At 32.3% G+C, this 27,577-nt stretch overlaps 1 protein-coding gene across 1 annotated transcript in view; it reads left to right on the top strand.

Annotated features, from left to right (window-relative positions):
* The first annotated feature begins 8,371 nt into the window (after positions 1-8,371).
* LOC140447981 (ATP-dependent translocase ABCB1-like) overlaps positions 8,372-27,577 on the top strand; it is a 52,978-nt gene continuing 33,772 nt past the window's right edge. Inside the window, exons 1-6 of the mRNA XM_072540978.1 lie at positions 8,372-8,475; positions 11,157-11,218; positions 11,287-11,347; positions 14,932-15,228; positions 24,292-24,392; positions 26,635-26,806. Coding sequence (XP_072397079.1) covers positions 11,163-11,218; positions 11,287-11,347; positions 14,932-15,228; positions 24,292-24,392; positions 26,635-26,806 — 687 coding nt within the window. The 5' untranslated portion in view covers positions 8,372-8,475; positions 11,157-11,162. The remainder of the gene's footprint in view (positions 8,476-11,156; positions 11,219-11,286; positions 11,348-14,931; positions 15,229-24,291; positions 24,393-26,634; positions 26,807-27,577) is intronic.

Genomic DNA, 27,577 nt, shown 5'->3' on the forward strand with positions numbered 1-27,577 from the left:
TTTTAAATATTTAAAAAAATAGTCACTTTTTTTATCCTACATTTGATTTCTAGGGAATGGTCCCAATTTTATTGGGTTCATTCCAAGGTAGGTGTATGTTTTTACTCTTTCTATTGGTTCGCTATTTGCACTGATTTTTCCAAATTGCTGTTCCTGTATGATTTTTAGAAATAACTTTATAATGTGACTAATTAAGCTGACGGTCAGGAAACCATTGCAGGATACGGATTTTGTTCTCTTTGGTAGATCAATAAATATCGACTTCAGCCATGTCCTTGGTATTACTCCGCTTAAATATATGTCATTAAATATTTTTGTTAGGCGTTGACTACCGTCGTGCGTCGGTATTAAATAAATTTATGAGTTCAGCATATTCATTTTCAGATATAGGAGCTTTGTCATCTTTTTGTTATGATATTGCTTTTTCCACTTTATCTGATGTGATTGGTAAGTGGTCCTTACAATCAAAGAGTTCTTGTATGTATTTAGTCCATATGCATATTTCTTGATTTTATCTGTGATGATGTTCCCCTGTTGATCTCGCAGTTTGCTAGTTGTGTTGGATTTCTAAAGATCAGCTGATTGTTTAACCTTTTTGTGCATATTAAATGTATCGTGTTTTTTTTTCACTCACTTCACACTGTGTTTTTAAGCAATTTTCTTTGGCATTTCGTATTTTGGTTCTTTTTTGTCTCTGAATATTTTTGTACATTCTTTTGTTGTTCTTTTATTTTCTTCTTTCTTCCATGAATTGCAGTATGTTGTCTTTCATCCAACTTTTTCTCTTCTCTTTCTTTTTTATAAGATGTTCTTCCTTGATTTTATTAAAGGTTTCACATATATTCTGGAAAGATTCTTCGGCATTATATGTTTTCTCCATGTTACTAAGCTTCTCTGAAAGAATCCGTGTGACTGTCTCTTTTGTTTCCTTACCTTTTAGTTTTCTCATATCGCATTTTTTTACGATTCTTTTTTGTAACCTTCTTAAATCTAAAATTAAATTTACCAACAACAAGAATATGATCTTACGATATTATGTCAGCACCGGGATAACTTTTAATTGATAAGCATCCATTACGGAATCACTTGTTCTTCATCATTATGTAATCAATTTGATTCTGTATTATGTTTCTCAATTTCTTAACCTTCCCATTGAAAACACTATTGGGTGACTATACGAGAAGGATTGAACAGGAACACACGCTTAACACTAAGATGTCCTTCATAGCGACTATTTTTTATACAAACAATACAGGCAACGGTTAAAGGTAAATGACATAAAAGAAAAGACAATGGAAAATACTACAACCAACGTCCTACCATTTCGGATTCAGCAACACTGAAAAAGGCAGTTTAGATTTTCCGTTTGGTACGTTTGAAAAATTCCCATAAAATCGATCTTAGTTGGATTTCGACTACCTAAATAGAGAATAGAAGCAACCTTCTGCAGTAGTATGATCTTTTGTTGGAAGATGGCTTGAAATAAAAATTTTACGGCTTCTTGATTATACCGACATTGAAACATTCATTGGTTAGGGTCGTTATTACATTTACATATATCAGTTTCGGAAAGTTTCATTTTATATAGGTAAGCGTTTACTTTAGCATGTCCAAAAAGGCATCTAACGTACATAGTATAAATTTTCCGAGAGACGGAGTTTCTGTCACTTGGGGGAATAGATGGAACAGTTGGATATATACTGGAGTATGTATTTTTGCTACTGTTAGTAAAGGATTGCTACTCAATTCCCCAATTAAGTCTAACATGTTTCTTCCTAGCTGAAACTAAATCCCAACTTTCAAGCGCCTCTACAATTAGTCTGTTGGTGTATATGTGATTAGAGGAGTGTCTTAATGCGTGGAAGACGGACTGTGAGTCAGATAAAATTATATATCGTTCGAAATAAATTGTGCTATTAATTATCCAATCCAAGGCCTTGACAATGGCTACCAATTCAGCTGTGAATATTGAACAATCTAATTTTAATTTGTACTGGAAATAATCTTGAATATTGTCCATATAAATGGCACAGCCAACACCACCAGGCGATTTTGAGCCATCGGCATAAATTTTACAAGAATGGTTACAGTGTTCCAGCTTGTTCTGTACTACTAAATCTTCGTGAACAATTGAAATAGATGAAGGAATTACACTACAGCAGGTTTATATTCATATACTACGTCATAAGTGGAGCTAAAGAATGGAATCTCTTCTCCATTGAATGAATATTGTGATAAACTGGGAAAAGCAACAGCTAGTTACATTCTGCCAAAAGGGCTGGTGTAGGAGTAGATTTGAGAGCTTCTAGGACTATCCTTAAAGCGTTGTACTGTATTCGATCCAATTTATTCAAACGAGATTTTGTTTCCAAAAGCTTCCATAGTCGAAAATTGATCTGGTATATGCTCTGTAAAATAATAAGTTTATTTTCGGGTCTGCTCCCCAATCGTATCGATTAACGGTCTTAAGAATATTAAGGCTTTTTTCACATTTGGTAATGCAATTATTAATATGCTCGTTCCAGGTTAATTTTGAATCCAAGGTAACATACAATATATTTATTATACATAAAGTGTAAGAGAGAAGTGTATCTCTTCGTCATTGGAGTAGGCACTTTGCCATAGTTCTTGATTCTGAAAATATTTTCTTTTGGTATATTTTACATTGAATATTCTGTTTCTGTCCTAAATTGTAAGACTAAGGAGACCAAGGAAAAAATCGATAGGCCAGGTCACAGGTATACTGAGAGAAAAAGAAAAAATATCAACAGCTAAAAGAATTATCGAAATGTTAAATAATCTAAATAATACAGATAGAAAAGGAAATAGAAGTAATAAGTGTGTTTTCGACTTAAACAAGGGATTTTTAGTGGGAAGCAGAAGCAATTTACATATTAAATAGTCTTCTAAATCTCACTTTTTAATTGCATATTTAAAAATCTTACAATGTTACTACGTTCTTAGTGTATCTATTAATCAGAAACCGTAGCTTTAAAAATATGTAATTTACGAAGAAACTTAGTGGAAGAGTTGCTGTTGAATAATTATTAAACCTATACTTATAATATGTTGTAACCGGAAAAATTATAAGCAATATCTTTATTAAATAATTTTTTTTAATGTATTTTTTGACTAGGTATAGTGAAGTGAAGAACATTTTTTCAAGATGTATTCGTGTGTATCTGTGGTAAGTAATTTTGATTTATTTTTAGTTTTTCACACATCACCACCTAAATTTAATAACATAACTAGAATTTGTACTTATTTTTATCGGAATAAATAAAATGAAAACAACTTTTTACAAAATTCGAAACCGGTAGATTATAGGACTACGTTTAGATTTTTTGCCGTATTTCTAGTAATTTTTTTGGCTTTTATCTTTTATCCGCGCTATTTTTTCTTTAACTAATTTTTTTTCACAAAAATAAAAAAGATAAAATCGTTTATTTCTGTAGTTAACTTTGGTTTATTTGTAATTTTTAGACATTTTGAATTTTTTTATTTACCCCAAAAATTTAAAATGTCAAGAGTTCGCCATCGTCGGTAATTTCGTCATTTAAGCGACTTCGAAAAAGGATGAATTGTAGACATGAAAGAGGCCGGTTTTGGTTTACGGAAAATTGCACGAAAAGTTGAAGATAATCCATCAACGGTGTTAAGAGTTTGGAGGAGGTGGTCCGATGATGAGACTTAACGGCGTCGTGGAGGTCTGGACGTCCCAGAATATTTTAAGGCCGTGACTTGCACCATCTTGGACTTTTTGCGCTCAGAAACAGACGGGACAGTGTACATCAAGTAAGAGATTATTTAGTTGCAGCTACAGGAAGTGTAGTCTTAAGAAGAACAGTTAATCAAAGATTGTTTGAGATGGGACTAAAAGCTTTTCGTCCGTTTTGGGTGTTACCTTTGACACCACAGCTTTTAATTTGACAAACGCGAAATTAAATAAGATATTACTGATAAAATGAAGACGATGTTTAAGAAGTGACAGATAACATTTGAGAGGTGGAAATATTTTTATTCTACAAAAATCAACAATAATCAATCAACAACAACTTACAGAACTTATAGAAATAGGCAGCGGAATAAGATAGTGGGACTCATTAAGCCCTATGCTCTTTAATTTAATCATGGATGAAATCATCAAAAGCGTTAACAAAGGAAGAGGATACCGAATGGGAAACAAAGAAATAAAAATACACTGTTACGCAGACGATGCAATATTGATAGACCAAGATGAAGATAGTCTGTAAAGACTGATCCACAGATTTAACATAAGAGCAAAAGAATTTAATATGACAATCTTATCTCAGAAAACTAAAACCATAGTAATCAGCAAAGAACCAACCAGATGTAACATAGAAATTGATGACATCACTATTGAACAAGTAATGGAAATAAAATACCTTGGAATTACACTGTCTAGCTATGGAGACTTGGACAAAGAAGTGAGAGATCAAGTACAAAAAGCAAATAGACTGACAGGATGCCTTAATAATACTATATGGCGTAACAGACACATTAATACTAAGATGAAGTCAAGAATTTATAAAGCCAGTATAAGACCAATATTGACATATGCCTTAGAAACAAGACCCGACATAGCCACAATACAAAGGCTACTGAAAAAGGCAGAGATGAGACTACTAAAAAGAGTTACAGGAAATACGCTAAGAGATCGAAAGAGAAGTGAAGATATTAGAAGGAAATGTAACGTACAGCGTATAAATGAATGGACACAAGATAGAAAAAAAGAATGGAATAACTACACAAGCATAATGGGGGAGACCCGTGTCGTTAAAATAGCAAGAGATAACTCACCAATCAACAGAAGAAGTATCGGACGACCGCGCAAAAGATGCAGTGACAAACTTCCATAGAGTTATTAATCCGCGAATGAACAAGCAGAATTACTTATAAAGTGGAAGAAAAAAAATCGGTTGCCTGTAAAGTCGGTTTTACGGGCGAAGATTTTACGTGACAACGTCTTTTTCTCGGTAGAATATTTATTGATATGAATACTATTAAATTGCACAATAGGAACAAGGAATTGAATGAAAATAAGAATTGCACAAATTTTTGCACTATAGAAATATATTTTAAATGTTTGACTAGCAATACGCCGCTGTTTCTTCTCAATCGACTGAATTACGATTGATTGCAGAGTGATTTAAACTAATAATTTACTTAACACTATCAACATTTGTCAATAGTATGACATAACCTATAAACTCAGTTTCTCAACTTTTGTGTCAATCTAACAATTAATCAATCAATCATAGTTTACGATAATGAAATATTAGTGTACAATTATTTACCTTTATTGTTGTAGTTGTTGTAAATGACGAATCTAAGCACTCCACATTTTCACTACAGACACAGCTGACGATACTTTAACCACACGTGTGAGCACGCACCGATTCAACGCGCCTAATTCTCTAGTGCTGCGCGCGCAGCGGACCGATCATGTTTGAGTGGGAGAGAGACGCAAGGCATTCGCCGGTCCGGCGGGCCTCTCTCTCGTTCGGTGACTCATCGTAACAGACGTGAGCGGGCGTTACACTTTTTCATGAGTGACTCCGAGCCACAACCTAATTTAAGACGTTGTCACGTCAAAAGAAGAGAAAAAGTAACGATATAATATACAAATTAATTGGTGTGGGACTGAGAGCTTACCGTCCGGTTTTGGTGTTGCTTTTGATACCACAGCATAAGGCTCGACGCTTAGAATGCAGAGATCGGCAAAACTGGAATAATTGCCAATGAAATTTTCTCTGTTTCAGGGATAAATCTAGGTTTTGTTTGGATGGCTCTGAACAGCGTATAAAAGTAAGACGTTTTAGAGGTAAAAGACGAAATATAAACTTAGCTGTTGAACATCATACAGCAAGGCAACCAAGAATTATGGGGTGCTATATGTTTGGAAGGCAGATTACCTCTAGTTCTTATTAACGACACTCTGACAGCTCGATATATTGGTGAAGTACTGCAACCGGTTTTACGTCCCTACCCACAAATCATTCCAAATCTGATCTTTCAACAGGATAATACACGACCTCATATTGCCCGTAAAACCATGGAGTTAAGACTTTGAAGTGACCATCAAGATCAGTCGATTTTTCACCCATCGAACATGTGTGGGATATGAAAAGTCAAAACCTAAATCGATTGCAACGTCCTCCAGCAAACTTAGAAAATCTGTGGCATGCGATAAGAAGAACCTGAATAAGTATTCCGCAATATGATTTAGACGATTTAATTGGATCAAGACCCCATAGAGTAACTGAGTGTATAGAAAATAAAGGAGAAGCCACTCATTATTATTTTTTTGACGAGCATGACGCTGCAAATTTGTTTATAATGCTATCAAATAATAAGAATATTATAATGTATACTTCCATAAATAAATATTTAAAAAAAATGTGTCCTAGGTGTTACATTTTTTTGACCATCAGTATAGATAAATAAGCACGTTCTTGTATATGCTGGAACGAACTACTAAGCGTTGACGGCGGCTTGAAACACAAACAAATATTTGAAATTTTATTTTCCGACTCCCATAGGGAGCATAATACGTAGAAAATATAATACTATTGTACTAAGAATCACCTTTACAATGATAAAGGGAAAGGGCAGTGAACGTGTTAAAGTATAATCAGATTAGACACCTTCTAAGTATGTATTATCTCCATTTCAATTTGATGTTATTGTTTTGGACAGTCGGAATTTTCTTAATTATATAGTTTAAGTAAATTTTAATAAGATTAGATAAGCAAAAGGACAGGACGTATCTACTTTAACACCTGAACTTAATTAGGGATTTATGAATTCAAAAAGTTGTTTGTAGTATAAACACTTATAAAAAAAAAGGTACATTTCCGATAATGTATTCCTTTACGTTCGATTAGAAATTGTGCAATTTATAAAATAAGGTTACTGTTTGGCCAAGCAATGAAAAAATAAGTTAAGGAATAAAATATTTGTTGAAAATGATTTATTAGTGCGTCACATTTTTGGATTATTAGTGTTATTACTAGTTGTTTAAAATTATAAATTCATGTCGGTTCTATATTGCTAACCTGGTATTATAGTAAGTAATGGACGATATCAATAATAAAGGCGGTACTAATAGTATCATCCCACTAGTAGTCGTCTACTATTATTTTCATTCGTTAGTGTAAAGAAGTCGAAACTGTTTTGTTAATAATTGATTTTTAAGTACATCCTTTTTATTTTTAGATTTGATTTGAAACAATTTGTAAAAAAGTTACAACCTTATCATTTAATAAGAATTTATTGGACATGAGAGTTTCGTAGGCTAGGCCTGAAAATTTTATATTATTTTTTTAATAGTTGAATTTGTAAAGTAGTAAATTACACAGGTCTGAGACCAAAAAATTGTAATTTAATAAAAGATTTTCATTCTTTTTTCAACGCTGATTTCGGGGAAAAATAGTGAAAAAAATCCATCTCGTACAGTTATTTCACAAAATAACTAAACTAACTAACACAAAATAGAACAAATAACTGCCAAACGTACCAGCAGACATGAACAACGTCTACTTCAACATGGTAATATCGAGACCATCCTACTCATCCATAACAAAGATATATCAAAAAAGCTTTTCTTCTTGTAGTGCCTATCCGTTTCGGGAATTGGCAACCTTCATGACAATCTGTAATTTACAGATTGCTGCTCTGAAAAGATTTATGGTTGTTGTGTTAAACCACGTACGTAAACTCTTCAATCAAGAAATCCTTCGCCTTACTGGCCTCGTTTTGCTTTTTTATTTTCCTGTAAAATCAGTTACAGCAATTCATATATTTCGCTGTTTCTCATGATGTGACCAAGGTATTCAATTTTGGCTGTTTTTATTGCGGTTGACACAAAAAGGCTCAAGAAGATAAAGCCCTTTGAGTTAGTGAAAATAGTTCGTGCAAAAAAAGACCATTGTGTGAGCCTAATATACCTGTGTAAAGTGTAAATATTACTATAAGTATTACCTATAGAAATAATTCTAAATGAAACTGTAGTTCTAAACTGTAACAATTTAGGTTAGAATAGAATAACTTATTGATCTTTTTGATCAGACTATAGTACAAAGTATCCTAAGCTTATAAGTATAAAATAAAAAAAAATCTGATGGTATTTAATTTGTCTAAACTCTCTGCTGGTAAAGACGTTCTAGGTTAAATCTTTTTGTACTATTGTTTTCTTTTTAAGATTTCTGAAATCGCATCTACCAATATCAATCTTCAACACAATGCTAATGACCGAAAACATCTTGTCTAAACTTATCTACTCTATTGTTACAAACACATTTCCCAAATGTATTACAAGATAACAAACGAGATCTGTATAAAACACTTTTATGTTTGCAGATAATACTCAGTCGATAATTCATTTGTTTTTAAGTGTAATAGTTTGAAAGACAAACAATTTTTATAATTATCTACAGAGATATTTAGTCTAAGGTAAATTATTTTAATTATAATTGTTTATTACAATATATCTCTTTTATTTTCTACTCGTTTGGTATTTCCCATACATCCTATTTGCTATATTTTTCAACTGGTTTTTCATTCTCAGCAGTTTATCCTTTTTCATTCTTCGGAGGGGAATATACCATTGATATCGTGTTTGCATTTTCTATCTTGCTACATTTGAACTTGATCTTAGATGTATTCGGTCCTTTCTGAGACAGGATTCTTTCTGATTTTCCATGCTATAGTTCTTAATATCTTGCTTTGAGCCTTTCCATTTTATTTGAGTCATGTCTCGCTTTTGTAGTGTATCACATAACTTCTTCATTTCCAACATGTTCAGTACATCGAATTTTAAGAATGGGGCGGAATATCCACATCCAAGTTTTCCAGGCATAGTAACGAGCTAATTGTCAGCGTCCAAGCTTCCATGCCATGCATTTTATCTTGTATCATTTTATTTATAAGTATACATGTTAATAATATTAAATATTTTGCAAGAAGATCTAAGTTTTTATTTTTACTATGGATCTTATCGGGATCAGGTGCTTTTCCAGTTTTTATGCTTTTCAATACGTATTTTATTTTTATTTCTGATGTAAAAATGGGGAAGTTATTGTATTATATATATATATATATATATATATATATATATATATATATATATATATATATATATATCCTACAGGCCCTTGGCTACGGTAGTCTTCACTAGTTTTATTCACTTTTTTCGATCCTTCACTTGTACTTTCCAATCTCTTGTTCCCATTTCTTCTATGTCAGTCAAGACGGCATCAAACTTGCACGATTCATTCTTTAGGCACTCGTAAAACATGTCCCAATCATCTCTCTCACAACTCTTTGTGCTCTGATTTTCTGCATTATTTTGGGTGTCTTATAAATCTCCACTAGCTCCTGGTTTATTCTTCTGTGCTATTTCCCATTAGCCTCCTTTATCCCACCTAAAACTTTTCTCAAGATTTTCCACTCCCAAACTTTTTTTCTTCATTTATATTTTATTTTATTCACTTTTATTCATTTTATTTATATTTTATTCACACCTTTCCTACATATCTGTAGCACATTTGCCTATCAGCAAGTGAGATGCGCTATGTCGGGGTTGAGAATTCCCCCTCTTGTCCATTTTTCGCGAAGTAGCAAAGAGCCCCTACTTATTTCGAAACTCCTCCACGCAAGCTAGGACGGACCAATACACTTTCACTTTTAAATGTGAAAGCAGTTTACGACAAGGAGATTTAATTTTCTCGCTCTTACTTAAACTTATTATGGAATAGATAGTACGTAAAGTTCAATAAGTACCAGGTGGAATGACTTTAGGTGGAAAACGACACTCTGTTTTGGCGTATGCTGATGACATAAATATATTGGAGAGTAATAGCAAGGAAATAGAGGTAAAGCACATAGAGCTCAAGGCAGCGGCTACACAGGTCGTACTAACCATGATCTGAAACAAACTTTCTGAAAGTCTCACGAACAAACAAGATTAGTCGATACATGAATCCAGTAACAAATAATAATGAGACTTTCGAAAACTTCAAGAAGTTTAAATACTTGGGTAGCACAATCAAGGTTATTAATTATATTAGTCAAAAGATAGCGACTAAAATACTAAGCAGTAATCGAGCAGCAGGTACTCTAAATAAAATCCCGGTATTGTCCAGAAAGCTAAAGGCTAATATATAAAACGCAGTTATAAGACCAGTGGTGCTATATAGATGTGAAACGTGATGCATGACTGTAAGACATCAACCATGTCTTATAGCCTTTGAAAATAAAATTCTCAGATCTATCTTAGACCCTTATTAAGACCAGCAGAACAACTGGAGAATTTACAATAATCAGGAAATACTGGACGTTTTCCACCACGTTTTCTAAGATCCTATATTAGTTTGAATAGGTCATGTACTGAATCGTAATGATGACAGAGATACGAAATCTATCTTCACAGTACAACCTGTAGGAAGGCGTCCCCCAGGTCGTCTTCGACAGAGATTAAGTGACAATGTGAAGAGTTTAATCGAAGAAGATCGACAATAAATGTTATACGTATTTAGAAACAAATTCTAGAAAAAATCAATGTTTCATCTTGTAATACATAATGGATGGACAGGATCATCATACAATAACAGTTACTTCTCTCAGCACTTCTATCATTATTTATAACACAAATGGTTAACACTTTTACATACAACTCGTTAAGATTTAAAATATTACTTAGTTGAAGTCGAGGAGAACTATATTTCGACCTCTGAGTTATTGATCCTACTTATTTAACAACCCAATTTAATAATCCAAATCTACAACTCAACTCTTAATTCTTTTCTTAATTCATTATTTACCATTTTTATATTTGTCCTTGCATGACGACGTGATCAAACAATATTGAGTACGTATGATTGAGTACGGATTACATTGGATTGCTTGCAACTATGCAAAAATGATGTGTTTAATACATTTTTGTATTTACCAGGTAAGGCGTCCCCGATTCTTGATTAAAAACAATTCCAATTACACAATGAGAAATATAAAGATATGACTGACATTATTTAAAAATTTTAATATATTAGAAATAATATCACAAATGTTATCCATACTGACTTTTTAGATCAACAATTAAACAACTATAACAGTAAATATTTTTTTCATTTTAGGTTACCATGAAAGAACGAAAAAAATATAGTATAAAGGATAAACAGGAAAATGTTCTTGATGCGTAAGTATTTTGAATTTTATTAATTTGTAATGAAATTTACATTAAAATAACTTATTTTATTATTTTAGCAAGTTTGTTAGTAATGAAGAACCAAAGAAAAAAATTAAAAATATTTCATTTCGTCAAATGGTAAGCATTGTTTAGTTCCGTTAGTATCACTGTAACTGTATCAGGTTCATGATATTTTAATTAATTTAAATACCAGGATAATGGAATATTATCCAAATAATATTTTAAAATGAAAAATTACTTCTTTTATTTCATAGAGCGTACATTAATGCTGAGTATATATTAAGAAGACCTGAAAATATCAGTTTTATCTATTGCTATAACCTAGGTACAATAGCATAGGTGGGTATATAAAATCTTCATCATTCTAGAAATTATATATTTGTTACCTATTCCGACATCAAATTACGTTTCATCTTTTTAAGAAACGCCATATAATTCTTCTTCCTTCCGATTTGTAATTTAATATTTCTTTAGTTAGTCGTTTTTGTCTATTCTTTTACAGAACGTGATCAACTTTTGTTTTTTATATCTGTTACTAAAAGTTAATAACAAAAAAAGTTAGTTACAAAAATAGAAAGTACCTGTAAGTTTCATATTTTAAAATTAGTAACAAAAAGATTTAAAAAGTTATACCACAACCAAATTTCTTTGAAAATTGTTCAACGCTTTATAATTGAAAAGAGGTGGAAAATCAACATTGTTCATTTAATTGTTTCTACGTCATTATAGAAAAAATTTTTGGACTTTGATTGCAACTTTAATTGACAGGGACTATGATTGTGAAAGAAATGTAGCTTTATGTGAATGGACAAAACAAAAAATACTTGTATAAAGAAATCTTTTCGATTTTGTTTTATTCGGATATGAAACAACGTTTTACAAAAATGGATATGATAATCGGCACAACTTCCACTAGTACTGCACGACAAATTCATACGATATACCCTTTTCTTATTTGAGAAAATAGTAAATAGAGAGGTTTATTTAGATTTTTTAGTAAATAATTTACATAGTTTACTTGAAAACGTACTATACAGCGTGGCGCACCGAAAACGAAACAGAGGCATTTACTGGCAGATGACTCCTTTTTTGAAAAAACGCTCGGACCCGTCGATTTTGTTTTCGAGGGGGACACAAAATTGGCATAAAATCACTTTAAGATTTGCAGCCCCTTAAGCGGGGGTGGCATCATCCCTAAAATCTTAAATAAAAAGGGGGGTCGAATGATCCATTATTTGAAAGGTCTTTCAACTCCCTTTATAATGATGTGAAATTCATGTATTCAATTCAGTAGTTTTGGAGATTTACTGATTTAAAGTTTAAAGTAGACTTTAATAGGTACATCAAATTAGTTTGTACTTCTTTCAGAAGAAATTTGAGTAAAAGCATTTTCTTGATAAGTAAACGCTTTTATTTACTACGCCCATGGTTTATTAATAATAAAAATAGCAATTGAAGTGTCCTTTGTGACAAAAAAAGTTGTTTCTTGAAGAAAGATAAGTAGAGAATGCCACGTACTTATTTTAAATAGGAAATAGTACATTAGTTTGCGATTGATTTGACCAATCTTTGTTGTTAAAATATCATTTATTGCTTTATACATAAATTAACCATGGCATATTCCACGGCAGAAAGGGTTGAAATTATTGAAATATTTTTCGGAAATAATCAGTGCGCTAATAGAACAGCACAAATTTTTAATGAGCAACATGAGAACAATAATGTGCACCGAAAATATGTTCTAGAACTTGTAGCTAAATTTCGGGAAACTGGATCAGTCGCCAATAAAAAACGTAATATTGAAAATCCTATAAGGAACGAAGCAACAGAAGTGGGGGTTTTAGGGCAAGTTATTGTAGATCCTACATTAAGTAGCCGCAAATAGCAAACTTCGTGTGGTGTTAGTCGACGTACTATCCAACGGATTCTAAAGGCCCATAATTTTCATCCGTATAAAATTCACCTTGTACAAGAACTTAATGAAGACGATTTTGATAAGCGATTAGAATTTTGTGAAGTTATGAGTGAACGAATTACAAACGATGAACAATTTTTATTTAACATTTGCTTTTCCGACGAATGTTCCTTTTTTTTAAATGGCGAAGTAAATCGTCATAATTGTCGATATTGGTCGGACTCTAATCCCAGAATTTACCATGAGGTACACACACAGCAGCCACAAAAATTAAATGTTTGGGCTGGCATTTTTGGCGATCATTTGGTTGGTCCTTTTTTCTTACCTGGAAATTTGACTGGTGAAATGTATTTGGAATTACTGCAAAATGCCATAGATCCTGCGCTAACAGATATAATTGAAAATCAGAATGATGGTCGATACGTTGAGAATATGTTGATGTTCCAACAGGATGGTGCCCCACCACATTACGCATTAAGAGTTCGGCATTATTTAGATCAGACCTTTCCAGGTCAATGGATTGGTAGAATAGGTGCCGTTGAATGGCCCTCAAGATCGCCAGATTTATCACCTTTGGATTTCTTTTTGGGGGGTTACTTAAAAAGCAAAATCTATGCTACTCAGCCAACATCCTTAGAAGATTTACGACAAAGAATTGTGAATGAGTGCCATCAAATTACTCCTCAAATATTGCAAAATGTCCGGCAACGTTTTCAGCAAAATCTTTATTACTGCATGGAAAGTAATGGTGGTCATTTTCAACATTTACTCGGCTGACAGGTCAGTTCATTCTTTATTTTTTAACAACTTTGCTGCTATGTATTGATCTCCTTTTACGATGATGTATTTAAACTTTAAATCAATAAATCTCCAAAACTACTGAATTGAAGTACATGAATTTTACATCATTGTAAATGGAGTTGAAAGACCTTTTAAATAATGGATCATTCGACCCCCCTTTCCATTTAAGATTTTAGGGATGGTGCCACCCCCGCTTAAGGGGCTGCAAATGTTAATATGATTTTATGCCAATTTTGTTTCCCTCTCGATAACAAAATCGACGGATCCAAGCGTTTTTTTTTTAAAGGAATCATCTGCCAGTAAATGCATCTGTTTCGTTTTCGGTGCGCCACCCTGTATAGGAAGAGACGGACCAATTCAGTGGCATGCTTCTTGTTCTTCTCCGGCACTACAGCCCAAATTAAGCCTTGGCCTCCTAGTGGTCAGCTAGATCTCCACAATTAGTAAAGTTGACATGTGCTTCTGGGGCTATGTATAAAGACCTATGTGAAACCTCCAACAACAATTGATGACGTAAAGGTCACAATTAGAAACATTTCACAATATTACCACACAAATGCTTAAGTTAATAAGCTGAAGCTTATTTTGAACAATTTTTACAGTGAAAATACCAATTTTATTGTTTGTTTTTTTTATATTTTTATATGTTTGTAATGAATTTTAAAATGTGAACTTCAGTTACTTACAATTTTTGTCCTATCTCCTATAATAACAGATCTACCGGAGTTTGTCACAAAAGTTATCAACCTGTATTTTTAAACATTTCAAAGTGGATATGACGAAATATGATCTCAACCTTAGAATACACTTACTTCATTTCAAATCATACAAACAAGAATACTTGAGGGGTATTCACATTTTTTTTGAGAATGCTTCAAATAACTAGCCTGTATTAACTTAGGCCATGACATTAATTATTGTCAAAAAGAAATTGTGGGAATAGGTTATAATCGATTATTATTAATACCAACTATTTTTTTTCTAGTTTAGATATGCAAGTGGATACGACAAATTTTTAATAACAATAGGACTTATCTCTTCAACTGGAGCAGGAATCTTACAACCCTTAAACACACTTATCTTTGGTAGTCTCACGGGTGATATTATTGAATATGCTATATCAATACAAACAAATTTATCAGCCGACCAGAAAAAAATAGCAGAAGACAAATTCTTTGACGCTATTCGATATTTTGCAATAATGAATTCTGTGATAGGAGTAGGAATGTTTATTTTCAATTATCTAGCGACTGCCACTTTTAACTATTCTGCTATGAGACAGGTAAGGAAGTGGTCTCCAATAAATGCCTTAGCCCTTTGCTCATACAGACAGCGGTCAGGCGTTCCGAGTTCTGCGTTCAGAGTTAAAGAGTTCTATTTTTTTGGAGTTTTGAGAGCACACATGCGGCGGTCAATTAACAGCGTTTCAGTTTCTTTCCAAGTATTGAACCTGAAATACGTTCTCAGATAGTTCTTCTTCAGATGAAGAAGCATTACTTTTGTTAAGCCTTAAGGCGTCCAAGCAAAAATGGAAACTCTTGCTGCATCTAATGAACAGCAATAGAAAAGATCCAGGAGAATTTAATTCTTCAATATAATATTTATATTATATAAATATTATTCTTTCAATTACATAATTTTTTTTGCTCGGATTTTCTTTTCACTATCATTCGGTTATTCCTCATTCTTTGGTTTTCTTTTTGCAAGAGATATTGACTGAGAATGACTACAATTAGTTTTTGTCAGTCTGATTAATACTGATACTTGATTCAATTATCCTTTTGAAGTTAACATCGTCCAAAATCTCATTAGATTTACTCAGGGCCAGTTTTTATATTTTTTTACTCTTGGCCTCACCGAATACTTTTCTGGAACTTATTTCAGTTATCCTTGAATTTTTCATAAGTGTTTATATTAGTTATATAAAATTATGATAATATTGGAAGACATTATTTCACATTTTAATGAGTAGTGCATGAAATAGTACATTAAATATTAATTAAAAAATAAATAATATTAATCTTTATCTTACCATTATTACTTACCATTTCAGCTTTTGATTTTTTATTAAAAAATACGTCTTTTGTCTTTTTAAAAAAGACAAAATATCTTACAAAGTTGAACTAGAAAGAAAAACATTTTTTGTTAACTCACCAAATAAAATTAGTTTGGTTAATAAAATTGCTGCAAATACATTTCAAAAAGAATTAATACTAAAATGCCCTTATCTAATAAATTCTTCCATGAAATTTTAATAATTTTGAAAGCATTTTCTTAACAAAAATAATTGAATTTATAAATAGTTTAAAGTAGCAACCAATTACAAATAGGCCTCAATGTCATAAATGCCAACTTAAAATTTTTACCTTTGACAATTATATTGCCAAAAATAAAATTTTGTTTAAAAATTCTTTTTTGTTTAGTAACAAAAAAGAAGAAGATTGATTCACCATTGATAGGTGTCTGAAAAAATGTAACAGATATATGGAAAATTAAATAAAAATATGATATTTTTCAAGTTTCATATATAACATAATGACGGTATTAGATTTTTGTTTTGAATTCGGTTTCGCTAGGTAGAAATCGTTTGATTTCTCTTTTTGTTTCATATATAAATTATAAAGAAATAATATAATTATAAATTCTGCTCAGATTTGAATTTCTGATCTTTTGTGTAAATTATTATCACTTTTGCTAATACAAACCATTTCCAAAAAAGTCCTTTTGAATTTATTACTTTCACTACATAAAATTTTAATGTTATCAAAATCCATAATATGGTCTAAAACACGTTCTTTTAATCCTGTTATAAGGTTCATTTTCATCTTATTTGGATGATGAGAGTAATAGCTTATAAATCTATTACTACATATGGGTTTTCTGAACCATCTGGTTTTCAACATATTGTCTGTATTTCGTACAATTCTCATGTCAAGGAATGGTAGAGAATTATCTACCTCTTCCTCAACTGTAAATTGTATATGTTGATTATGATTGTTGAAAATGTTGACTGTTTCATGAATTTTGTATTTAGGAAGTGCCAAAACTAAATCATCTACATATCTTTTAACAAAAGGAATGAAAAAAGTGCAATTGTTGATACAATCACTGATAACATCATCCATGACATAGCTACTTCGAATGGGTGAAAGACTAGATCCCATAGGACTACCAAAAATTTGTTTATAAAAGACACCATTAAATATAAAAATATTAGAATCAAAAACAAAGTTGATAAGTGTTTTGATGATGATATATATATATATATATATATATATATATATATATATATATATATATATATATATATATATATATATATATATATAGCCCAGTCATATTAGGGCTTTCACCTCGGAATGAAAGATAATAAGCTGCAAATTGGTATGAACCTTTGTTTTGTCATTCTAAATGTTGTCTCAAAAGTCACAATCGTTATCGTGTCCGCGTCTCAAGATATTCAAGGTCAAAGGTCACAAAAATCGGTTTTTCGCGAATATCTGGCTTCCTATCGGTTAAATGAGATTTGCATTTATTATAAAAGTTGTAGGCTATAAAATTCCCTACAACTTTTGTTTAAACTTTTTTTTCATACGACCAACCGTTTTGAAGGTAGAGCGCGAAGAGTGCACATCGTACAGTCATATACGGCCTAATGCAAGGTCAAGCGTGAGTTATGCTTATCAGTACGTTATAAAGTCAATTATTTACTTGGAAATTATAAATATTAAACAATGCCTATTATTTATGTACTAACTATTAATTATTTATATTTAATTAAAGTAAGTAACTTGATTATTTATATATAATTATTCATATTTAACTATTTAAGTATAAAATATTATTAATTCTGGATTATATATTTTAGTTTTATTTTAAGTTAAAATGATATAATAGTAAGAGTATATATTTTACACATATTTTTATTTATTATTAAATACGGCATAATATACATTTATCAAAATGTGAGTTCAAATATCAAAAGTATCTTTGTTGATTTTAATTGTAATGAAATTGGAAATGGAAGCTAATTATCTTCTTCTTGTTCGTCGTCTTCTTCTTCTTGTCGCTCAAAAATGTTCGATTCATTGTCATCATCCTCATTATCTGTCATGTTCATCTTCAAACCTTCCAGAATATCGGGATCATATGTATTTTCTTCATCGGGATTACTTGGATACAGTGAAGCGTTGAGGCAAGCTTGTCCGTTGCACTGGCCGCAAGCTAAAGAACATTGTAGCCCTGATTTTCTGCATCCACAGCGGGAACCACAACCATTTTTGCAATTGCAAAATATTACGTTTAGTAGTTCGGCTGGTGCTGGAGGTAATAACGTTCGTATGGGCTCCAGGATTTCATTTTCAAGCATCCAGCCCCATTCTTGAGGTTCTAAGTCCTTCCCTAACCACGTTTGAATCTGGTAGTAGACACGTTTTATGTGTTGATGAGCTGCTACACTTGTTGGTGGAAGTGTTGACAGGTGTACAGGTTTATTTAGTTTTGTAAATTTGATGAATTGCGTGTAGCGGAAATGATCAATGTTGTCCTCAGATTTTGGAGCATTATATAATGCCAACAAGATGCGCACTCCATTTTCTAATAATGTTTGTTTTGGGCAGTTTTCTTGTTGAAATACTTCCACCAGTTTATCTAAATCAGGAATTTTTTCCAATGCTCTAGTAACAGTTTTTTTTCCTTTTTTAAATAGCGCAGAAGTCGTGTCACAGCCACTGAATGCGTGTAAAAATAAAATGTGCTTTTTAGTACGAGGATATTGGTCAAAACTTTTAGTAGAATATATTTGTGTTTTGACATTGCCTTTGCCAACTTTTTTCAAAAAAATTTCCTGATGATGTGACTGAGTACGTCCAATTAAAATAACGAGCAAATCGATATCTTCTCCTATGATGACAGCAGTCTTTTGATGTTCTGATAAGGCAATAGCTGTGTCAATGATGAGAACATCAGCATCATCTCTGGCTTGTTTTGTTGTGATATTAACAGTTTTAAATTTTTCAACAAGCATGTCGATAAATTTTTTTTTATTAGACCGATTTGATAAAAATTTTTCTTGACTGATTGGCACAACCATTGTTTCGTCAAAACAAACTTCATATGATTTTGAAAGTGCAGCAGTTCTTCTTTGTTGTTCCAGTGCTTTAATATTTTTACTATAGTCCGAATATCCGTCAAATACAACAACAATTGCTGAGCCATAATGTGTTTGTAAATATTTAATGTACTTATTTAAAATAATAGAGAAAGTATCGTCTTTGCTCCATACGACGCGATGCAGAAGAAATCCACCATCGATGATGTATGTTACATTATTTTCATCAAGATCGATAACGACAGGCATCATATTGTCATATAATGTTGCTTTCGTGGTTTTTCTCATGCCATTACTATCAAATAAAGATGTCGGATACGGGCTTAGTTCATACTGAAGATATTCTTGTAAATTACTTTCAAATTTTTTGCTTACAGTTATTCTCTGGAAAAGTAACATTGGATCTATAGAAACTTTACAATCATTAATTTTGACAGATTTGTTAATGGCTGAAAGCGGTAAAACCTTATCGACGCGTTTTAACTTTATTTCGTTGAAGTTCAAACCAGTTATCTTTACCATAGATTGCAATCCGATTTCATGGGCTCGGTGACAATTAATTTGGTCATTTCCAACGATTCCTGAAGCTAAGGATACCAACTGATTCGTATTTGGAAAGGGATTATGAAGCGTAAACCAACCAACCAGTTCATTTACATCAGTATCATCCCTTTTTATTCGTGAATCTCTAGCATCAACATGTTGGTCCACAGAATCGAAAGAAATGTTACAAAACCGTTCAATTTCTTCACAAATTGTATTCGTGGCATACATAGCATATACCCACTTACATAGAACACTTTCTTGTGTACTTCGGCCTCGAGATACTCCTCCTTCTGTCTTCATAGATTTCATCAGACTTTGCTCGATTACCATGTCTGTCCATGTACCAGAATTGAATTTTTCTGTTCGTTTTACAGTAAAGAATCCGTTTTTAAAGTTCTCAAAAGCCTGTTGATCCATTGTCTCCTCAAGTTTTAACATATCTTGAAGATACAAATGAGCTGATTTCGCATATAGGAAATGACCACCAGCATGAAAATAGGGCAGCATTTTTCGCACTGCATCCAAATGTTCTTGAAAAAGTCCCAGCCTTTCAGCGCGAATGAAATCTAGGGCTATTGATACCATTTCAAAATATTGCACCCATAACTGTGCCGTGGGACCTCGAGCTTTTAATTCTTTCAGTTTATCCTGAAATTGATCAATTAACGAGTTGGAGCTGCTCGTACATCCTTCAACATCTTCGTAGGAAACATCGCGACTAGTTATCTGTTCAATTAACTCATCTAACACACAATTTTCAATTTTCATCTCTTCAAAAATCTTTATTGATAATGCAAGTCGTAATAATATATGGCCTCTGATACTTCTTGCATAAGCGTGACCATTCAACATTTTGTCGACCGAATTTGTAGCATATATTTTACTTAAAGCTTCCTTGAGACCACTACCGTCCATTACATGTCCTATGCATCCAAGAAAAGACATGAGCATATGAAATCCTCCAAGTTTGACAACTGTTTTAGACAAGTCTGAGTTTGCATCTGACGCAGCAACCATTTCACGTGCTTTTGAGTACAGGGGCTGATCAAATGTAATTATGCACGTTTTTTGTTGATGTGACTTGGCAATATTTATAGCACTATGTAAAGTTGTATAAATTGTGTCTAAATTACTGGCAGGATGATCAATGAAAGGTAGAAATATAACCTGAGAAGTTGAAAAATTTTGATTATTTTTCGTAAGTTGTTGAAGATAGCCATTCCACCCTGGCAACGGTGAAAGATTCTTTCATTTTCCGTATAACCACAACAAATCAACTGCATTAAATTTTTTTTCAATCAGTACTTGATCATCATGTAGATTTTGGACTTGAATCTTGCTGTACCCAGGTACAACTGGCTTTTCATATGCTAAAAGAGATACATGTGATATTGCTGCTAACTCTTTTGCACTCGGTTTAGTTGTACATTTTTTTATGCGATCATCATAAATTACAGCATCTTTCGGAGTAATTATTTTTATCATTCCCATAACGTGAAGAGTATTATTACCGTCAAGAGTACTGACATTAATATCTGCATTGTCTCCAACATATTGTACCAACGCACCAGACTCTGATGGTAAAATACGAGGTTGTGGATGGTAAACTGATGAAACTTCATACTGTATGGTATTACTATATGATGCAGCAAATCCTAAAGATGATAAAACATCCAACAATTTTTTAGACCCATATCTTCTGTGAAGAAATACGGAAAGGCCCAACAGTAGCTGTGATGAAAATGAACGTTCTCGTATCGAAGCCATTATTGCGTGGCTAATAGATGTGCATTTCGTTTTTAAATGATCTACTTGTCCTTTTCTATTTTTTAATATTATTTCTTCCAAAAAATGTGATAATGTTTTTGGTATTTCTTCATTAATACAATCTAGCATTTTATTCGGAGGTGGATACGTTTTTGTTTCAACTACAGATGATCTGATGTCTTCCCTAATAATAGCCGCAGCAGCTTCTACAATCCGTAGACGTTCTTCTACAGGAGTACTTTTTTTATTTTCGTACCAAGCTCTTGATAATACGTTAAGCTGTGTATCACGGAAAGATATAATTGTAAATGATCCAATTTTTTTTGTGATTATTATATCAGTTAAATACTTTTGTTGTAATTTTGTAATAATTGTCTTATCGTCAGGTATGTATTCCGTAGGGACATCTTTAAGTTCTTTCAAAGTAAATTGAGAATCTTCATTATTTTCTATATAACAAAAAATCTCCTTCATTGCTTGAGTGACTTGATCATCTTGGCGAGGCATTTTATCTGCAGATCGTACTCGGGTTAAAAAGTTGGTATAGCAAATAGTATGATACTTTGCTTCAGCAGCGATCAAATCATACTCGTAATATATACGTTCCTTTACTAATTCTCCTAAGGAATCGTTTCGTTCTTCTGCTCTCTTAATTACGTTGTCTTTGAATGCAAGAGTACTTACATTACTTATTGTCCGTCTATACTTTAATTTTTTTTTTCTTTTCTGCTATTTCATCAGCTTCTTGGCCACAAAATAAGCATAACTTTCCAAAATCAAAGACTTCATTTCGTTTTTTACGAGGTGCACTTGACGTTGAAGGTTCACTCTCATCTGTGCGTCGTTTTGATGCAATAATAACATTTTTACTCGTGTACACTTTTCGACACTCGGAATGCACATTTACAGAACTTAAAGTATTTAAATAGTCTATATGTCCATCATTTCTTTCAATACTTGCAGTTTTTAAAGTTTGTAAACCACGTACGACATTCACAGAAACACCTTCTGAAAATTTCTTATCACATATAAAACACAAATCAGCCATAGCTCTTAAAACCGTACGTCCGTAGTTGCAACGGTACAATTTCAAACTAACGAATAATCTTGACTCATACAAAGTGGAGAGAGTGGCCTTGAATACTATAGAACATCTGTCCCGGCAATGAATAGAAAAGGGCATAGGGTAGGGACAAGTATTTCCAGGTATATAAGTATTGAGAAATTTACGCGTTTTAAAGAAAAGATATATAATGTCGTGTTAACTTAAAATAAAACTAAAATATATAATCCAGAATTAATAATATTTTATACTTAAATAGTTAAATATGAATAATTATATATAAATAATCAAGTTACTTACTTTAATTAAATATAAATAATTAATAGTTAGTACATAAATAATAGGCATTGTTTAATATTTATAATTTCCAAGTAAATAATTGACTTTATAACGTACTGATAAGCATAACTCACGCTTGACCTTGCATTAGGCCGTATATGACTGTACGATGTGCACTCTTCGCGCTCTACCTTCAAAACGGTTGGTCGTATGAAAAAAAAGTTTAAACAAAAGTTGTAGGGAATTTTATAGCCTACAACTTTTATAATAAATGCAAATCTCATTTAACCGATAGGAAGCCAGATATTCGCGAAAAACCGATTTTTGTGACCTTTGACCTTGAATATCTTGAGACGCGGACACGATAACGATTGTGACTTTTGAGACAACATTTAGAATGACAAAACAAAGGTTCATACCAATTTGCAGCTTATTATCTTTCATTCCGAGGTTGACCCCTTTTTTTACCTAATATGACTGGGGTAATATATATATATATATATATAAGAATAAAAATAAGAGTACAAATATTATCATCTATCTATATAAACTTCTTTCTAGAATTAAATCAATTAATTTTTCTGTTTCCGACTTAGCAAAGTTCTTACGTTCTCTGTCTTTCTGTGAATAGAACGGCAGAAAGTAAGAGTTCTCACTGACCGCCGTGTTCTGACCGCTGGGCTGGCAGTGTGTGTTATTAGATTAGGATAGTACTACAAAGAATGCAGAACTCAGACGGCTGATCGCTGTCTGTGTGCGCGCGGGCTATACATTCGCGTCTGTATGCTTGTACAGCAGCTGCACGCTGCGTTCAGTGTACAATCCCTAAAGGTACGTACACATCTGGCAAATGCATGTGACCGGATCGCTTCGACCGAATTCATTCAATGTTTTTGGCATTCGATGGAAAATTTGGCCTTTTGTCCATATTGTAGCGAACGAAGTCGTTGGCGGTCATTCGATCAGTTTCGCGGGTATTTTTGGGGATTCGTGGCGCGGCAGTTATGTAAATTGTAAAAATGACATCGGATGAGGATATAGTTATTGTAAGTGCGTTGTATATTATTATTAGTGAGGCGAAGGCTGAAGCAGTCCCTCCCCAAAAAACGACGAAAATGGCGCGGGTGGACAACATCATTGTTCAAAAGAAGATGTCGGTATAGAGGAATAGACTTATTTAATAATCTAAAAGCTGAAATACAATATGTCCACTCCATTATTGCAAATTAGAAAATCAAAACAACATCGCGACGACGTTCGACACTTTTACTCGGAAGCGTACACGCTAAACAGAGCCAAACGAATTCGTTCTTCAATTTTCTTTTGATGTACCGCCCAGTGAGCGAACTCTAGCGAAGACAAACACATGCGTTTGCTATCGTTTGTTGGGGCGTACACATTTACCGAAGGCGTTTGGTCGCAAGGCTTCGGCCACATGCGTTCGCCAGATGTGTACGCGCCCTAAGAGAGCGCATCCATTCTTATACATATTATAAAGCATACAGACACGACGTTAATTTTTTAAAGTTTTATAATAAATGGTGAACCTATTTATCGTTTATACATATATTTTTTCTTAGATATTCAAAATAAGATCTGCATATTTAAAATCTATCTTAAATCAAGATGTAAGCTGGTACGATGTCAATCAGACTGGAGATTTTGCCAGTAGAATGTCGGAGTAAGTTTGGCTTTTAATATTATTTGTATTTAATATCCAATTTGATGATTTTTTCTCCTCCAATATCATGATCATTAAACTATATTACCACTTATAAGATGATCACCTAGGCTACAACTAATGCTTTTCTTTAAAGTAGAAGTAAGAACCTTCGTTTTTATTTTTTGAAGAGTCCCGTAGGTGCTATAGAACCGATGTTATAGCGATTTCAAGTTGCGATGCTGTTTCTGAAAAGGCGGTATAACAATACATTTAAAAATAGCCGAAAAAACGATGAACACCCTCCGTCCGGCGGATATCATTCTTTTTTTTTTCTATTTTTAAGGTTTGAAGAACAAAAATATCGGTCTGATCAGTGTGACTTCAAATTTAAAAACGTGGTCTTGTCATTACAAAAGGGCGATATTTTTCTTAAGCTCTTTTAAAATTAAGTTTATTTAAATTTTGATTTCCACTTCGGAAATCGTTCTCAAAATACAAAACATAAATAAATTAAAATCCGTAAACTAATTTTCGAAACCAAATTCATGATCCCCATGTCTCTAATAACATCTTCATCAACGTCTGTTTTGCCATGCAAATCTTAGAAGGCAGAGATTAAAGCAAAATTCTGAATTTGGTTTCGAAAATTAGTTTACGGATTTTAATATGAGATGTCGCTATTTGCGTCTATACGAAGCCATGTTAGAGTTGCTTCCTAAGACAGAAAAGATTTATTTTCACGTTCAGAGCGACTGTGAAAGCCGTTCTGAAGAGGCCTATTAGTCCGAAATACGTATAAGCGGATGCACAGGCACCCTGTACATGAAATCTAATATTAACTGTCTTTTCCTTTTTATAAATAAATTAATTTTTAATTAATTAAATTAATTTAAATTAATTAAATAAATAATTTTTTGTTTTTGTTACTTGGTAAAAAAATCTTCTAATAATTTAATTTTATCTAACTCAATCATATTGATTCAGACAAATATTATACATTTTAAAGTAGATGGCTTTAAAATGATATCACTAATATTTTAGAGTTGCGTTCCTGGGACGACTTTATTGTAAGATAGTTCATTCGATTACATGAAATTAACTTGAACTTAAGACAATCCGTCAAATCATAAGAAAAAAAACTTCATGATACTATGCCGACATGGTAAGCATTTGATCTTACATTTATTTTACTCTCAATATTAACACCAAACTCTGATTTTATATGTATGTTATTTTAAAACATAAATGATATATCCTCGATATGTTCTGGAGGTATTTTCTGTTTTGTATTTTCTATATTGATTTCCTTTTTTAATATGGGTAACTAAATTATGAATCAAATCTCAATATCAATATTAAAAAGCGAATAATTAAATCCTTATAGGATGGAGCCAAAATTATTTGTCTATCTATTTGTCTACCCAAAAATTCAACTGAACTGGTCATACTGAACAAGAAAGAACAAAGAATTGTATTTTTAAAATACCTTGTGAATGCAATCATTTTTATTTGGGTGAAACATCAAGACCATTAGAATAAGTGAACATCAATCTTATATAATAAATATAAAGAATTTGATAGACCTCAAATATGTAAACATGCATGGTAAAATGAATATAGTGTTCAATAGAACGATTCAAGTATAGTCCTAAAAGAAACAGATGGTAAAAAGAGCAAAATCAAATAAGCGGCTTTAATTATTATGCTAAATGAGACCAATTGCGTCGCAAATTCCTCGGCAGAATGCATCTAGTTACCCATATTAAAAGAGGAAATCAATAAAAGGAAAATACCACTACTAGTAAGTCAGTAACATATCGAGGATACATCATTTATCTTTTTTAAATAACATACGAAATAGACGAAACTGGTAAAACTTTTTATTGCAATATATAACACTGGAGTAATTCCCGCAGACTGACTCAAGTCCATCTTTGTTAAGAATATCGTAGTAAATTGTTATAATTTACTAATGTTTGTATTTTGAGAACTATTTCCGAAGTGAAAATTGAAACGTCAATAAACGTACTTTAACCTTTAATTGTGGCTTATTCCCATTTAAATAGTAATTATTTTAACATGCCACAAGAAAATAGCTTCAGAACAATATGATCAATCCTGGTCCATAAAAAATGAGCACCATCATATTTATAAATTATTTTATAACGCAAAATAGTTTTAAATTTTAAATATTTCATTCATTAAACAAATTCCTTATGTATGTATATTAATTTAATTTATTGACCATTACCTTTTTCAGTGATCTGCACAAATTTGAAGATGGTATAGGAGAAAAAGTGCCGATATTCTGGAGTTTTCAAGTTGTTTTTTTAACTTCTCTGATTATAGCACTTATAAAAGGATGGGAACTTGCTTTAATATGCTTAACATCCTTACCCGCCACTTTGATAATAGTCCGCACAGTAGGAATTGTAAGTACATTTCGCTTCTGCGCTGTAGTATACAAGTAGTGATATTAAGGCATCCTGCTCGTCTATTTACTTTTTGTACTTAATTCTTCTTTGTCCAGATCTCCATAGCTAGACAGTGTAATTCCCAGGTATTTTATTTCCATTGCTTGTTCAATAGAGATGTCATCAATTTATATTTTACATCTGGTTGGTACTTTGCTGACTACTATTGTTTTAGTTTTCTGAGATCGTATATTGCGTCAATCAATATTGCGTCGTTTGCGTAACGGAGTATTTTTATTTCTTTGTTTCCCATTCTGTATCCTCTTCCTTTGTTAACGCTTTTGATGATTTTATCCATGATCAAATTGAACAGCATGGGGCACAATGAATCTGCTTGTTTTATTCCGCTGCCTATTTCTCTAGGTTCTGTAAGTTGTTCATCTATTCTGACTTCCATTTTGTTGTTTAAGTAGATGTTTTCGATAGTTTTTCTATTATACAGAAGATGGATTACATCTTTGAGTTTTACTCTGTCAAAAACTTTCCTTAGGTCAATCAGACACAGAAGTCTATTATACTCTAGTGATTTCTCAGTAATTTGCTTTATAACGAATATTGCATCTGTATACGATCTTCTACGAAAACCCAGTTGTTCACCTGCTAAACTTATCGACTAATTTATTAGCACTTGTAAAATTTTAGTTGTAAGTTTTAGCGTAGTATTTAACAAGTTTATACCTCTATAGTTTTCTGGCTATTTTTTATCTCCTTTATTCAATAGTAGAATTA

This window comes from Diabrotica undecimpunctata, chromosome 8 (genome assembly GCF_040954645.1).
Source record: "Diabrotica undecimpunctata isolate CICGRU chromosome 8, icDiaUnde3, whole genome shotgun sequence".
Classification (NCBI taxonomy): domain Eukaryota; kingdom Metazoa; phylum Arthropoda; class Insecta; order Coleoptera; family Chrysomelidae; genus Diabrotica; species Diabrotica undecimpunctata.